Genomic DNA, 17,379 nt, shown 5'->3' on the forward strand with positions numbered 1-17,379 from the left:
TTTTCGAGCATATTTGTGCTTTGTTTAGATTAACACTTTAATAACAAGTTCAGTTATAAATGAACAAGCACTTGTAAAGGCTTCCTCAACTAACAAGCAGAGTTCTGGTCACCTGTGATCCATGTCCAGTGCCAGAACCTGTAACTGCAACCCATTCTCGCTCCCAACTCCTAAAATACTGACGCTTGGTCAGTGGCTCTCAGCGTCAGATCCCGACACAAAAATCACCCTTTAGCGTCTGTCTGGGACGCAGCAGGAATAGCAGCAGCTCGACTCCAGAGCTGTAAGATGACTTAGTATTACAAAAAAAAAATGCAAAATTATAGAAAGGATCCCTTCAGAGATAGACCTTTAAAACCTCTTTAAGACCTTTCTGTTTAACCAGAAACAGCTCTGAAGTCGCTAGCGCTAAACCCACCAGACTCCATTTAAAAAAGCAATACTTTTAGCGTGTATAGAGCCAACATATTTTCACATGTAAATCAGTAAACTATGTGTTTATTTCAACCAAAACTAGAGTTGTGATGGTTAGAAAAGGGGAAAGACAACCCAAAACGGCTTTTCATAGTTTTATTTTGTTTCTGTCGACTTTGAATTAAGTGTTTTACAATGCTAAAAAGACTGTTTATTTACATGGAGTCTGGTGGGTTTAGAGAACGCAATTTTGCGGCTGTTTTTATGTTTAAAAAAGGATCTTACTCTTTAACAAAAAGGTCGACCTCCTTAGAAATCCTTTCCATAATGTTGTCAGACACTTAGAATATTAATCTGAGTCTGTCAGCGGCAAAACGAGCACTTTTATGAAGGTAAATACAAGCTGGACAATTGTCCTATTAACTTACATTGTAGCTTGTTTCACCACTGGCGACGGCAGCGATCTCGCTTAATACTGGACCAATGTCAAAGATTGTTGTTCCCATCAGCCACTTAGATACAAAAACAGGAAAATGGGGTCCAAGTCAACACCAAGTTACTTGAATGATAAACTAAATAACACCAAATAAGGACTATTTTAAAATACGGAGCTCCCGTCTGTTGCTATTCAACTGCTGCTGCAAACAGCTGCTCAGCTGGACGGATGTCCCGGGAACGAACAATACGGTTGCTCTAACTTTATCTCTCCATTTACCGCTACCGCTAAAATGCATTCATACTCGGAGCAGGAGTGTTGCTAATACATCACTTTTGTGTTGATTTAGTTGGAAGCATGTGTGATTAGAGTCAGCTGTCTGATTTTTAATCAGTTAAATTAATAACGGCAATTAAGTCCAGCTTCACAGTAAAACAATGTCCAAACGAGATACGTTTGACAATACTAAAGCCCAGGCACAAATTGCTTGATTTTTGATTATTAAATTGTTTTACAATGCATTGCATAGCAGGAACACAGGGGCTGCGTCTGAAAACCCTCCCTATTTACTATATCGTGCACTACATTTACTGACTGCTATTTAGTTTGAGTGTCTGAATCCTGACGATAAATATTATGGTTTACTTTCTTCTAACATCCCCACAATGCAATGCCTCATGTTTTGTAGATATAAATGTTCCCATTATGTGACACACTACACGTGTCAGTGATGACACAAAATGATGATGATGAAGTGGCCAAAATCTCAACTGACAGATTTTTGCACAAGCCTAAAGATAATGTTAGTTCATTGAGAAGTGATGTGTAGAATTCCAGTCTGGTGTTACCTTATACAAGGAAGAACAATCAGTTCAAGAAAAACAACCATGCGACCTATTAAGTTTAGGTATTGGCATTGGTATCAGGAGAGAAGAAAAGGGCTCGGTGCATCTGTTGTATGGTAGCATGGAGCGAGAGACTGTGTTTGTAAAGAAGGTGGGAGGAAGAACTGTGAAATGAAGCAGGAGCAGAGAGGGAGGAGAGACTGAGGAACAAAGGAGTGATTTAACAGGTGGATGGAGAAGGAGTGAAGACATGACAGAAACAGCAAGCAACAACAAGTCTTTTCTTGTATGAGCACTAATGACAGGAGCAGGTGCACTGGTGCTTGTAAGCACATTATGTTAGATAACAGACAGAGTTCATGTGCTCACCAGTCAATCAAGCTGCTGGCTACAAACAGTTAACACAGCTTCAGGAAAACACATGTCAGACACACATTTCAGCCTCATCAAGACCTCATGGAAACATATCTGCTCTGTTTACAGCTTTGAAATATTTGAAGTTTTGTTAAGCCATGATACAAGTATACATTGGACAGTTTGGACATTTTGCCTTTCTTGTCCTGTATCACAATAATATACAGTTGTGAGATGATGTTGAATACAGCACGCACGCACACACACACACACACACACACACACAGCGCACGCACGCACGGACGTCTGCGTGTAATAGGAGATACAGTGGCATTTTGCTTCCATTTATGTCGGCACTTCAAGTGCTCCATTAATAAATGCCAGCAGATATTCTAGCCAATTAGAGGATATTATATGTCCACATGAGACAATACAAGGATTGTTATTATACCATGATAATTTGAAATGTTGAATTTTTAAAGGCTGCCTTACAGTAAAGTGATGCTATTTTCTGATCTTATTGCCTTGTTGTGGCCGAGTGAAAAGAACAGGATGTCTTTCTCTGTTCAGTTACCATATCCATGTTACTAATAATGGTTTCTCAAACACACACATCAATTATGTATGTGCATTCTGCATCTTTTTTTTAAATTTTTTTGTCTTTCTCTTTGTGTGTGTGTGTGTGTGTGTGTGTGTGCGTCTGTGTGTGTAGCCCAGAGAAGGCTCTGAAGGACTCTCTGCAGCCATACGAGGCAGCCTACCTCTCCAAGTCCCTGTCTCGCCTGTTTGATCCCATCAACCTGGTGTTCCCTATGGGCGGCCGCAACCCGCCCTCCAACGATGAGCTGGACAGCATCATCAAGACCATCAGCAGGCAAGCACAGTACATGTCATTTTGGCTGCCTTACAGCAAAGACCCACTGGAAGTGACAGAATCAGCCAATAAGATGAGATAAGCCTTTATTGATCCCCAGAGGGGACATTCTGGTGTTGCAGCAGGGTGATAGGCATTAGCGACTTTTAAGGTAGAAAATAACAATGCCATGACGTAACACAAACTATTATTTATTCTGACAGAGAAAAGTTAAAGTCACCTTTTAGAATATTACTTGAGTAAAAGTCTTGCTACTTAAGTACAGTAACTAAGTAGTTATACTTTGTTACATTACAACACTGCTTCTATTGAAGTCAGTACAAACCATATAAAATCCAAAATGATTCAGGATTTTTGCTTCGCTCCCTGATTGAAGTGCTGATCAGTATCAGTGTATGTGGTGGTGCCACTGGTCGCTGGAAGATGTATTACATTAGTGTTTTAAGTGCTGGTATTACTGCAATATACGGTAGCTTTCGGAGGTGACCATCCAGGTCCTGGATCTGGATCAGCAGCAGGGAATAAACAGTCCGCAAAGGAAGGAAGAAACCCAGAGACGAGTCCATCTACTGTTATGGATAATCAAAGCACAGAAAACACAGAGATGATTAAAGGTAAATATTGCAAATGTTTTATGAAATTAATCACAGGGAAGTTACCAGGGAAAAGGGCTCACCCAATCAGTTTTCCCCAGCATCTCCCAAAGAACACGCAGAGATACATAATGATTTTATACTTGTCACAAAACAAGAAGTCTATGCTCATTGGAAAGCAGCCAAATTAATATGTTTCTAAACCAATGAAAAGATTTCGTTACAATAACCAGTGTTTATAGAAAGTGAACATATGATAATTAATAAAACTCGAGGAATCATAATTCCTTAACACATAATTACTTTATCACTTTGACCACAATGACACAAGATAAGTTCACTCTTACCCGGATTTTCCACTGGGCGCGTCTGAGCTGCGTTCCGGTTTTGTTCCGTCTTCCGCCATGCGCCATACCACACCGGGAGCGTCTCAGAAGTGGAGCGTTTTGTTGCCCGACTCGCACTTTTATTGTCTCTACAAGTACTTCACAGAACAATCAGGTGTTTATTAAACTAGTATCTACCTTGCACTCCAAGTACTCCATACCTTCTCTTTTCTGCCGTTGTCTTTATAAAAATGATCTGTGATGTTGTATTGTTGTATCATGTTTTTCCACGTCCAAGATGAATCTCTCGTTGTATGTGGTGTTGTAGAGGAGACATATACGATATTAGGTGGGGGGGGGTGCCTTTTGGTAAATTGACTGGATGCTCTCGCTGTTTCCCTTCCTGTCCGGCTGTTCGAACGCCCCGTGGCTCAAGTGAAAATAGACCTGGCGCGTTAAGCGGAGCGGAGAGCCGGTTCACACGCATGCTTCTGGGTCGCGACGCGGCTGGTGGAATATTAAGCATCGACTTGAATCGCAGCGATTCCTCCGCAGGGGTCGCGACGCACCTGGAACACAGCGCAGACACGCCCGGTGGAAAATAGGGGTTAAGAGCCTATAATTTATATTTTTATAATAACAATGTATGAAATGACAATGTGAAAGGAGTTGCTGGTAGTGATTACCCTACAGAGAATTATCACCTCGATCTGCAGCTCCCCTTGTATTTACGGAGCTTTATGGTGTCAGCTCATTGTTGAGCTTTTTAGGCATCTGGTGAACATCTGGTGAACATAGTGGAGTATCATCAGGTGGACACAGACACGACGCCAAATGAATGAGAATGTTTCTCTGGAACTGCTCCATGCATAAATAAGCAACTAAGATGATAATATGTCACTGCTGTGTTCATAACTGGTTTCCACTATCCTCAAATGGCCAGAACTTTTGACCTAAATTAACCTAATTTAATCAAACTATTGCCTCCCTCATGCCTCATGAACAACATGACAACAATCCCTTTAATTTAACCTGATCAAACAGTTGTTGTCTGGGTGTTATATTGTTTATTTCAGTAGTAATGTGTACAATAGTATTTAATTAGGTAGAGCCTGCAATAAAGACTTATACACAGTATTTAGGAAGAATTGACAGATTCTCATTTACAGCTACAGCTTTTGTTTCTCCTCACTGGTACAGTGTTATATTCTTAAAATGTGTTTATAATAAACTTGATCTTAGACCAAAAAATAAGCACTTTTTAACACTCAATAGTAAATGTCAAACCCAGATAATGACACAAAGAGAGACACTTCGCTCTCCACAAAAATAAAGTATTGTTTCCCAGAAAATGTTAAATTATAAAACAATATACAAAATTTTGTTCACCAATTACTATAACTGACTTGCTCTATGCTTTGTTAATGAAATAAGGCTTTAATTTGTGAGCCTTTTTCAAGACCATTTTGTTCAAAAAAAATATTAATTTATATACTAAATTTTCATCTTTTTGGTCTTAATGATCTGACCAACAATAACATAATTTGGCCCTCCCTACTCTGCAAAAAAAACATGAGATTAATCATTATTGATAAAAACAGTATGCACCCAGTGCACCTGGGTAGCTCACCTGGTAGAGCACGTGCCCATATATAGAGGTTTACTCCTCGACCCAGCGGCCACAGGTTAGACTCCGACCTGCGGCCCTTTGCTGCATGTCATTCCCCCTCTCTCTCCCCTTTCATGTATTCAGCCGTCCTATATAAATAAAGGCCTAAAATGCCCCCAAAAATAATCTTAAAAACATAAATAAAACATTATGCACCCAAGCTACCGTTTAACTACAAGCACGCTGAGTATCTTACGTTTGATTATTAGCCAGGTGACATTATTTTAATGGGTTGGATTGTTTGTTTGTTTGTTTGTTTGCAGTGAGCTGAATGTAGCCTCAGTAGATCCCAACCTGTCTCTGGCTGTGTCCAAGAATGCTGCCAAGACCATCCAACTCTTCTGTGTCAAGTCTGAACAGCTGGTGTGTACAGCATCTTGCGTGTGTGTGTGTCTCTGTGTGTGTGTCTCTGTGTGTGTGTGTGTGTGTGTGTCTGCGTGTGCGCATGTTGGTCGGTCTATAGGTCTGAATCAAAATCTGTTTCTTCTTAACCCACCACATGTCCATAACACAACAAAATATTGTTTAAATAGATAGATAAATCCACAGTATAACCAAAGCAACAAAATGTGATGTATTGCAATTGCTTCTATTGTCTTCCATTGTGTACACACCATGCTCTGCCTCCCTGTGTCCATCTGCAGCTGTGCACTCAGGGTGAAGCCAGTCAGGTGATTGGTCCATTGACAGAGGGCCAGAGGAGGAACGTTGCTGTGGTCAACTCCCTCTACCGTCTGCAGCAGGCTGTCACCAAGGTAATAAATACTGTCTGTCTGCTGAACTTCAAAACGTCAGCTGTCTATGATCAGACCTAAAGAGAAATGTTACTATAGCACTGCCATAGTGAGGTCGTTTCATCACCAACAACATCTCCAAAAATGTTATAGTCATTTCGATGTCAAGCTTGCTTTCCCACTTAATACAGTTCTTGAAAGTGTTAGGTATGAAATTTAGTTAATACGTTTCTTTATCGTAACTATATACATATATACTACAGAAATGTAAACATGTAATTAGGGCTGGGTGAATCCAATACTTTTTAGGCACCGACCGAATTGTATCGGAAAATGCCTCGTCATTCAATACCCAATTTCAATATCTAAGGAGTGAATCTCATCAGAGTCAGTGAGCCAATCAGCATGCAGCATGCTTCTACCAAGATCTAATATTGTCTGTGATTGGCTGTCTAACATTACACGTCGTAGAGACACGCAGGAAAAACTCTACGTTACACAGAGACAGGGCTCACATAGTAGGAGATAAAACAAAAATTAAAAGATTTGTACAGTAATGTGTAATGTTGTAATTTATTTTTGTTTTATAAAATTGGAATCGAAAAAAGTATCATTTAGGAACTGGTATCAAAGTCACTGTATTGGTATCGGTGCTGTTATCTTTATATATTTTTGAACCCAGCCATGTAATGTACACGCTTATGATAGTCTTGAACCTGGATCACAATATACAAGACGCAGCAGCCTCAGTTAACAAATTCCAATGATGACCCTTCAGCATGTGGCAGTAATCAAACACGGCTTGTTAAACAAATTTTAACAGATTTAGCATTGCAATGTTGGACTCAAGATGGACAGTTTAAAACAAAAGAATCAAAATGGATGCAGCAGAACCAGATATATCGTCTTATTTTATTCCACACATTCTTCTAGCTTGTCAAAATCTGGAGCCTACACTAACCACAATGCAACTCGACTACAGACAGTTCAGTTGGGGATTAACTTGAGGACATTTGTCAGACTACACACAGCTCGCTCTGGAGCCACAACGTTTTAATCCTGGTGGCCGAGTGGTTAGCGTGCATAGTGCATACCATAAAACGTCTTCGGTTGGATTCTGGCTAGGGACCTTTGTTACATTTAAACCCTGTCTTTGCCTCTCTGTTTTCTGTCTACATCTCTACTGTAACTCGCTAATCCAATGAAGGCAAAAATGCTGAAAAAAGCAAAGTAATTATATTAAAAGAGAAGAGGTTTCTGTTCTCTCACAGGCAACATTGGTGATGGATTTTAAAACATATCTGACAGTTGAAGCCTTAAGTAATGGCCATTGTGAGCACGAGCGACGCTCAATTTCATGATTTATATGATCTGCACTATGGTCTGTTAAAAGTTAATTTCTTAAATGCTGTATATACTGTACACTTTTTCTCGATATTCATACTTTTGTACATGAAAAACTGCATGGATGAAAATTGAAAGTGTATGGTCTTTTGCACTGCAAGGAGAAAGAAACCATTTGATCTGAGAAGAATCTCCTCAACAAGTTAAACTTTTTCTTTAGATTGTCCACAGGTGTGACAGTGGCATCCACATGGCACACACATTAGCACACACAGCTCTCTGACTGTGTGTGTGATTGGACTGTTAGCTTTCTAATGCATAGAGATGTCGTATGGACACACAAACGTAAGTACATGAAAGGAAGCAAAGGAAATTAAAGGGGGATAAAAGGAAAAGGAAAAGCAGGGTGCAGTGTGTTCTTTCAGCCTCCTCCATTAAAGATGTATGGCGTGTCCTGGCACAGCAGCCAGGGATGATTAATAGCCTAAAAAAACAGATTACTTCAGCATTAAATATTTAACCTCAAGCCTTTAAAATTTCACTGTGTGAAAACAGAGTGACAATTTATTCCATACTGGTGGAGGGAGGGAGGGACAAAGACGGGATGTGAAATACGAAGGGGTCGATAGGAAAACATATGCAGGGACATATAGTGTAGGGAGTTGTTGCAGTATTTAGCAATAAACAGACCTCTACTAAAAATGTACTAAAAATAAATCTTGATCTATCTGTGGGCAATAACTTTGGACATCTTACCAATTTCCCCTTCATTATGTGTAGAAAGCGTTATATACGTAATTAAAGCGCTTCCTTTTTGTTGGTCAACATGTCTTTAAGGTCCTATGACATGCTGCTTTTTGGATGCTTTTATATAGGCCTTAGTGGTCCCCTAATACTGTATCTGAAGTCTCTTTTATATAGACCTTAGTGGTCCCCTAATACTGTATCTGAAGTCTCTTTTATATAGACCTTAGTGGTCCCCTAATACTGTATCTGAAGTCTCTTTTATATAGACCTTAGTGGTCCCCTAATACTGTATCTGAAGTCTCTTTTATATAGACCTTAGTGGTCCCCTAATACTGTATCTGAAGTCTCTTTTATATAGGTCTTAGTGGTCCTCTAATACTGTATCTGAAGTCTCTTTCAAGAAATTCAGCCTTGGTGCAGAATTCCAGCCACTAGAGCCAGTCCCACAATGAGCTTTCCTTAGGATGTGCCATTTCTGTGTCTGTAGCTTTAAATGCTATTGAGGAGGAGAGAGGGGGGGCAAGGTGGAGGGTGGGGGTGTGGCCTTGACCAGCTTGCGGCCACGGTTGTAGCTCTATTTCCTCATGGGCGGGCCAAATTCTCTGGGCAGCTGTGGGCGACGGGCAAAGCAGAGAAAGGGGAGGTAACCTTCCTCCTTATGACATCATAAAGGGAAGATTCCAGATCAGCCCATCTGAGCTTTCATTTTCTCAAAGGCAGAGCAGGATACCCAGGGCTCGGTTTACACCTATCACCATTTCTAGCCACTGGGGGACCATAGGCAGGCTGGGGGAACTCATTAATGTTAAAAAAAACTCATAAAGTGACATTTTCATGCCATTTTCAGTACCATAATGTTCCTAAAATTTCCAACATGGTAAAAATGTCATACTTATGTAGATGACAACTGCACAACAGTTTAAAATAGTTTTAATAATGAAACTCAAAGGTATCTTTCATCAGACTTCCCATTCCTGGTAAATGCCCATGTTATTCATATACCATGCCAAATTTGTAATGTAGGCTAACAGAGCCGGAGCCGAAATAGTCTATATCCTCAACGAGCCACTTCCGTGATTGCTCTGGTGCCGCAGGAAATTCCGTCTTTTTGCCAATGTATGTCCCCTTCCTCTTCTTTTGTGTTGGCGTTCTAACCTCTGGTGGATTTGTGAGGACTATGGTTAACTGATCCTCAGATCTCTGCAGGGTAAATCCAGACAGCTAGCTAGACTATCTGTCCAATCTGAGTTTTCTGTTGCACGACTAAAACTACTTTTGAACGTACACATTCCACCAAAACAAGTTCCTTCCTGAGACTATTTTCACACCAGCTCCGTGCAGAGCTTAGCACCGCCCAAGACGATTGTGATTGGTTTAAAGAAATGCCAATAAACCAGAGCACATTTTTCTCCCATCCAGGAATGGGAGAAAAACGAAAATTTAAACTATAGTAAGCAATTGGACTATACCAGTAAGAGTTCCACCAGAGAAATAGTGCAACAACCATACCATATCATATCTAGCTCTTTCTGATGCCAAGGACTGGTTCATGCTATGGGTTTCTCTCGCCTTGACTATTGCAATACTCTTAAGGGCTGGGTAACGAATTCAATACTTTTTAGGCACCGACCGAATTGCCTCTGAAGTATCGAATATCAAAAAATGCCTCGTCATTCAATACCCAATATCAATACCTAAGGAGTGAATCTCATCAGAGTCAGTGAGCCAATCAGCATGTAGCATGCTTCTACCAAGATCTAATGATGTCTGTGATTGGCTGTCTAACGTTACACATCGTAGAGACACCCAGGAAAAACTCTACGTTACACAGAGACAGGGCTCACATAGTAGGAGCTGAGAAATGAATCAAAAGATGTGTGCTGTAATGTGTAATGTAAATTGGAATCGAAAAAAGTATAATTTACCTTTGCTGCATGTCGTTCCCCCTCTCTCTCCCCTATCAGCTGTCCTGTCAAATAAAGGCCTAAAATGCCAAAAAAAATAATCTAACAAAACAAAATGGTGCATTATTGTGTAATGTTGTGATTTCTTTTTGTTTTATAAAATTGTTATCGAAAAAAGTATCATTTAGGAACCGGTATCAAAGTCACGATATTGGTATCGGTGCTGTTATCGGAATTTTTTGACAGATACCCAGCCCTAGTGCTCTTTTAACTGGACTACCAAAGAAATAAAAAAAAAAGAAATAAAAGCTTGTTCTCCTGTTAACCCTTACCTTGTTGTGTTGTATTTGCAGATGATTTCAGGATTGGGGTCGTGTCCGCCAGCTGCGGCAGAGGCCATCTCTTCTTCTTTGGAGGTATCACAGCAAACACCCTTTTAATTTTTCATTCATCCCACTCATTCTCTGGTACGCAAACTAGTGTTGTGATTTTTTTTGTTTTTCTATCATGAATGCTACTAAGCAAAGCTTTCTAAGCACACTTGGATTGGTAGAAGATTTATATTCTCCTGTGCTGAACTGTGTCTTTTACCTGCTGCATCACTGCTGTGGTATAATCACAGGGAAATGGAGCTTTGTCAGTTTACCACAGGCCTGACGCTCACATCCTTTTACATAACTGCATTAGAAACTAGGACTTGCATAGTCCATTTAAATCTCAGTGGAGCCTTGTATTAAGTGTTCAAGACCTATTTTTTTAGATTTATGCAAACCGTCTTGTGATGGGCTCACACCAAACCCACCAAACGGGGTACTTCGGGCGCCCTTGTTTGGCCCACACCCACCCTCTGCTTCTATTTTACTACACCTGTAATGTTTCATGACTGCATCTTGCACGGTTGTGACACTATGACAAAATCTGTCCACAGACAGACAGACAGACAGACAGACACACACACACACACATAGTGAGTGGCACTATCTTTGTGGGGACCCGTCATTGACATAATGCATTCCCTAGCCCCTTACCCTAACCTTAACCCTTACCCTCACCCTAACCATAACCTAATTCTAACCCTAATCCTAAAACCAAGTCTTAACCCTCAAACAGACCTTTAAACTTGTGGGGTCCAGCATGTTGGCCCCACAAAGCTGTACAAGTATACTGTATTCCCAGTTTTTGGACCCCACGAATATAGTAAAACAAGAACACACACACACACATGTTTCCACTGGGAGTCTGAGAAAACTACTGTCTGCTGTCTTTCTACTGTTATCAATACTGAGACGCGGAGCCTTTTGCAGGAGGAGTCAGGCCTCCCCCATAAATTTGTCCCTATCTTGGGGAGGGGAGGGGCATGGTGAAGAAGAGGCAGAAGACGAGGAGGGAGAAACAAAGACGGGGTGTTGTTTGGAGCAATTTCTCTGCTGTTTAATGATGCTTAAAGCTTGACTAGCAGTAAATGACTCAACCACTGTACACCCAGAGGCATGTCTCCCTGCACTCTCTCAATGTTTGACTATAGATTATAGAAAAAAACAGTAGAAGTTCTGGAGCCTCATCACATATTGGATTTGAGTTGCTGTTGGCGGAGCTGTGATTTCAGTAGCTGCTGAAAGGTTTTTGATTTGGAGTCAGGTTTTCTCTTTTCCTATGCTTAGATTTCCACCGTCCATTCTTTACAGAATGTTACATCAGAGGACTGACTTTGTGTGTTTAACTCAGGCAGTGCAGGTCCTGATGAGCAGTGCAGTGCAGCCTCTTCTGCAGTCAGTGAGTGACTCCATAGAGGCCATCATCATCACGCTACACCAAGAAGACTTTTCAGGGTAAGCAACATTTATCCTGTTTCCACTGCAGGAACTTTTCCAGGGACCCAGGAATCATTTCAGGAACTCACCTGTGTTTGGACTGGAGGAACTCCTAAATTTAGTTCCTCGGCTATAGTTCCTGGCCTCAGAAAAGTCCCTGCTCTGGGGGTAGCACTTTCCCATGGCCCTGGAACTATGGGGGTGCAGCATGCTGTGCTCAACAATGCTGACTGGTCAAACGCAAACCTCAGGCTCATGTAGTAAACAGCACTGGGTGCCACTAAAATAAAAATTAGGCCAAGGGTTGGATTTGTTTTATCTTGACATGTCTTCAGAAGCGGTGGAAAAGCAAACAGGGATGCACAATAAGAAGCTTTTTGGTCCTAGTTTTGTTCTAATACCGATATCGAAATCCAACCAACCGACTAATCTTGAGCCCCATCACTTATATGTTATATTTTTTTTCATTTTTTATTGTGACCAAGTTACAAACAGGAGCAGGACATTTTATAGTTGGAAAATCAGCTCGTCACGGCCCTCTGGTGGACAAACTGTAATGGGACACCGGTTATAAATGACCTCAAACATACCCTGGCATGTCTGCACTGACATTAACACCAATACCAACATATCTCATATATATGGGCCTGGCTGATGGATTCATCTAGCTCTACTTTTCACACAAAACAACAGAGTTGGTCAAGTGATGATCTAACAGTAAAAATTGAAAATTGAATTTCCCCAAGAGGGATTAAGTACAAACCCCAAATATTCACTCATTTTGATGCCTGCAACACATTCCAAAAAAGCTGGGACAGATGCTGGCTTTTGAACTTTGTGCTGATAACAATCTGGATGGTCTTTTTCTTCTTTGGCCCGGAGGACATGACGTCCATTATTTCCAAAACCAATTTGAAATGTGGACTCATCAGACCACAACACACTCTGCCACAAAGTGTCAGTGAAGCCGACAGCATTTCTGGGTGTTGTTGATAAATGGCTTTCACTTTGCATGGTAGAGTTTTAACTTGCACTTGTAGATGTAGCAACCAACTGTGTTAACTGACAATGGTTTTCAGAAGTGTTCCTGAGCTCACGTGGTTACGTACATAAACAGTGCAGCCTGAGGGATCCAAGGTCACGTGCATTCAATGTTGGTTTTCAGCCTTGCTGCTTACGTGCAGAGATTTTTCCAGATTCTCTGGATCTTCTGATAATATTATGGACTGTAGATGATGAAATCCCTAAATTCCTTGCGAACACTTCTTGAGAAACTGTTGGACTATTTGCTCACACAGTTGTTCACAAAGTGGTGACCCTCGCCCCATCCTTGCTTGTGAACGACTGAGCCTTTTGGGGATGCTCCTTTTATACCCAATCATGACCAGTTAACCTGTTCACCTGTGGAATGTTCCAAACAGGTGATTTTTTAAACATTCCTCAACTTTCCCAGTCTGTTGTTGCCCCTGTCGCAGCTTTTTTGGAACGTGTTGCAGGCATCAAATTCAAAATGAGTGAATATCTGCAAAAAAACAATAAAGTTTATCAGTTTGAACATGAAATATCTTGTCTTTGTAGTGTATTCAATTGAAAATAGGTTGAAAAGGATTTGCAAATCATTGTATTCTGTTTTTAATTTACGTTTTACACAACGTCCCAACTTCATTGAAAGTGGGGTTTGTACTTCTTTGTCAGTTTTAACAATTTTGGACGGGGTTGTTTTGACAATGTTCTAGAGCTGCTTGTGCTGAGACAGCATTTAATATTTGAGAAGCTTATTTTGTTACATGAAATTGGGCTGTCATATCGGCACGAGCATTGAAACATTAAAAATGATACTGGGCTCTGTACTGGAGCTCTGAGTGATTTAATTCAGTATCTCTGTGTAATCATTATTTGTAAGTGTTCACTTTAGTGTAGATTATTGGGAACATGCTCTCCAGAAACCTATGTTTACTCCTTAGTGATTGTCAGAGCTAAAACCTTCTCGCTGTTATTTGGCTTTCATTATCCAAACAGCAAAATAGAGAAGAACATTTTTTTTAGAAACAAATATTCTGAGTCAGTTTGTGTGTGATTTTATACTGGAGGCTAGTTTTTGTCTCTTTCAGTTTGAAGAATCAGGATGAGTCCACAAGTTTTTCATTTAATTTGAATAAAAATGGTTGTGTGTGTGTGTGTGTGTGTGTGTGTGTGTGTGTGTGTGTGTGTGTGTGTGTGTGTGTGTGTGTGCGTGTGCGTGTGTGCGTGTGCGTGCGGCAGGCCTCTGTCCTGCCCTGATAAGCCAGATGTTCCGTGCTCCCTCTACATGAAGGAGCTGCAGGGCTTCATCTCCAGAGTGATGGCCGACTACTTCAGACACTTCCAGTGTGTGGACTTCATCTACGAGAGCACCGAGTCCATCGCTCGGAGGGCCATCGAGCTGTTCGTCCGCCACACCAGCCTGCTGCGCCCGCTGGGAGAGGGCGGCAAGATGAGGCTGGCGGCTGACTTTGCCCAGGTGAAGGAGAGCTTTGGGACACGCCGTCAGGAGGCTGATTCTAGGGCAGGGGGGTGGACAGATGATTCAGCAATGCCAATGAAATATATCTCTCTCTCTCTCTCTCTCTCTCTCTCTCTCTCTCTCTCTCTCTCTCTCTCTCTCTCTCTCTCTCTCTCTGTCTCTCTGTGTGTGTGTGTGTGTCAGATGGAGCTGGCAGTGGCTCCTCTGTGCAGGAGAGTGTCTGATTTGGGGAAACCTTACAGGATGCTGCGCTCCTTCAGGTGTGTATGCTCGTGCATCGTGGAGACCAACACTCATCACAATCATAATGAGGACGAGAAGTCCTTTTCCTCCACATGTTTTAGCAGAGATGTAGGTCAGCACCTTACTTCTCTCTCTCATTCTTTAAAAACAACCTCTTCTCACTTGCCTCTAGACTGGTATGGCTATACAAAAGTGTTATTTGTCCAAGTTTGCAGATATCGCTGAGATTTCTGTCTCCATCCTGATACAATGGAGATGAATGGGATTCTTTTTCCTCAGACAATTACATACACAAAGTTACATTTGAAATACTTCACAGCTAAGTGTTCTGCCACAAACATGTCCCAGTTGCTGGGATAATCCAAAAAACACACTGTTGACATGTTTTCATGAAGACTGTATTTCCGTAGAAAGTAGTTCCTATGGAAACTGTTGCCAGTGAGGTGTATGAATTATCCAAAGTCATGTTTCGTGTCTGTTGAGTTTTTCCATTTTCAGTGCTTAAGCAGTCACCACCATTGTGTTGGGGTTAGTGTTGGTCATTTTGGTGAACTGACCCTTTACGTTGGGTTTGAAATGATAAAGGACCATACCAGTCGTTTTCAGCTTTAGCCCAGTATCCACAAATCTCATGTTCCTGTTGAGCAGCACCAAAACATCCTATCAGAAGTGCTTCAGACAGGTAATGCAAAAGATGAAGTCATCGTTACATGTTTGTTGCATGGTAATATTGACGGTGGTAGGAATTAGATGGTGTGTTTAAGTAAGAATGTGAGTTGCATATTGCAATCACAAGCTACATTATCAAATCCAGACAGGAACACAAAGTGGTTGAGATGATGTGAAGTCTTTGCATTAACGAGGTTATTCGGCCGCTGCCTCTCAGAGCAAATGTCAGTTTGCTAAAAGCAGCATCGAGGAGAGGTTTGAAAATGATCTGTGCTTGTAACTGAATATAGCACTGCACAGAGATAAGCTAAATGTAATCAAAAGGTATTAACTATGAAGGTGACTGCAACGAATGACTTATCTCAAGTAGGTGTCATGTCACTGGAAGTTGATTTCCCTACCATCCTGAAATGGACTGAAACCAGTCGGAACACTGATGTTGTGGAAAACTGTTCCTCTTGTTTGGCTGGAACATGGAAAGACAGCAGTATGGTGTGTTGATTATACAGTGTATGACGTTTTATGGTGTGCTTTGTGTTCCAGGCCACTGCTGTTTCAGACCAGCGAGCTGGTAGCCAGCAGTCCTGCTGTGGGGGACCTGATCCCCTACAGCACCCTGCTGCACTTCTTCTTTACCAGAGCCCCCCCGGAGCTCAAGTCTCCTCACCAGGCCTGTACACACACACACACACACACACACATGCGCGCACACACAAACAAACATACAGACACAGACGCACACACACAGATAGGGCTGCAACTAACGATTATTTTCATAGTTGATTAATCTGTTGATTATTTTCTCGATTAATCGATTAGTTGTTTAGTCTCTAAAATGTCAGAAAATGGTGAAAAATGTGGATCAGTGTTTCCCAAACGCCCAAGATGACGTCCTCAAACGTCTTGTTTTATCCACAACTCAAAGATATTCAGTTTACTGTCCCAGAGGAGAAGACAGAAGACACTAGAACATATTCACATTTAAGGAGCTGGAATCAGAGAATTTTTACTTTTGTCTTAAAAAAATTACAATCAAAATAGTTGGCGATTAATTTAAAAGTTGACAACTAATCAATTAATCGTTGCAGCTCTACACACAGACAGATGCACGCACGCGCACACACAGATACACAGAGACACACACAGACACACACAAAACACAAAGACATACAATAGACAGAAACACAGACACACACACACACACACACACACGCACACTCAGACGCACTCACACACACACATCTTAACCTTAACCATCACAACTAAATGCCTACACTCTAACCTGTACCTTAAAACCAAGTCTTAACTTCCCAACAGTCTTTTAAAGTAGTCAGGACTGGACAATGCAGACATGTCGTCACCAGGATGGTGCTCTGCTCTGTGTATCACTGTCCCACCTAACGGAGCGTTGTCCCCCCCCACAGAGAGCCGAGTGGTCCATCGCCCGTTACTCCCAGTGGCTGGATGATCATCCCTCTGAGAGAGACAGGCTCACTCTCATCAGGTAACCTGTTTTTTCATTTGCTATGAAAGCATAGGTCAGCATGCTGGCACTTCACAGGCAACACGCTCTGTCTACCTGACCTGCAGGGGATCGTAACGATCATGCCATCCCATCAACAACCTCTCAATTCTTAAGAGGAACAAACCAGAATGAGAGGGCTTTTAAATCTGGCCCACTGTTTATAGTGCATCACATACTTGGATTTGATTAATTCCTTATATTAACATATATGCCTCTGAAAGTTCTAAACTGAGTGTTCACTCTATGGTCAACCTGCGCACTTCCGCCCATGCAGCACATTGCCGTAAGCAACAGGAAATGTTCCACATTGAAAACATATCTGCTTAAGTTATTACAAGATGAAAACTGTTCCTAATCATCAGGTGTAACTGTTTCTCTGTTCTCCCTT

The 17,379-nt window shown here is 41.4% G+C and overlaps 1 protein-coding gene across 1 annotated transcript in view; it reads left to right on the forward strand.

Annotated features, from left to right (window-relative positions):
• Positions 1-17,379, forward strand: part of cog5 (component of oligomeric golgi complex 5) — a 99,000-nt gene that overhangs the window by 80,892 nt on the left and 729 nt on the right. The window contains exons 13-21 of the mRNA XM_031288170.2: positions 2,762-2,923; positions 5,775-5,874; positions 6,156-6,266; positions 10,594-10,656; positions 11,966-12,069; positions 14,314-14,551; positions 14,738-14,814; positions 16,010-16,136; positions 16,891-16,970. Coding sequence (XP_031144030.1) covers positions 2,762-2,923; positions 5,775-5,874; positions 6,156-6,266; positions 10,594-10,656; positions 11,966-12,069; positions 14,314-14,551; positions 14,738-14,814; positions 16,010-16,136; positions 16,891-16,970 — 1,062 coding nt within the window. The remainder of the gene's footprint in view (positions 1-2,761; positions 2,924-5,774; positions 5,875-6,155; positions 6,267-10,593; positions 10,657-11,965; positions 12,070-14,313; positions 14,552-14,737; positions 14,815-16,009; positions 16,137-16,890; positions 16,971-17,379) is intronic.

This window comes from Sander lucioperca, chromosome 20, assembly GCF_008315115.2.
Source record: "Sander lucioperca isolate FBNREF2018 chromosome 20, SLUC_FBN_1.2, whole genome shotgun sequence".
Classification (NCBI taxonomy): Eukaryota; Metazoa; Chordata; class Actinopteri; order Perciformes; family Percidae; genus Sander; species Sander lucioperca.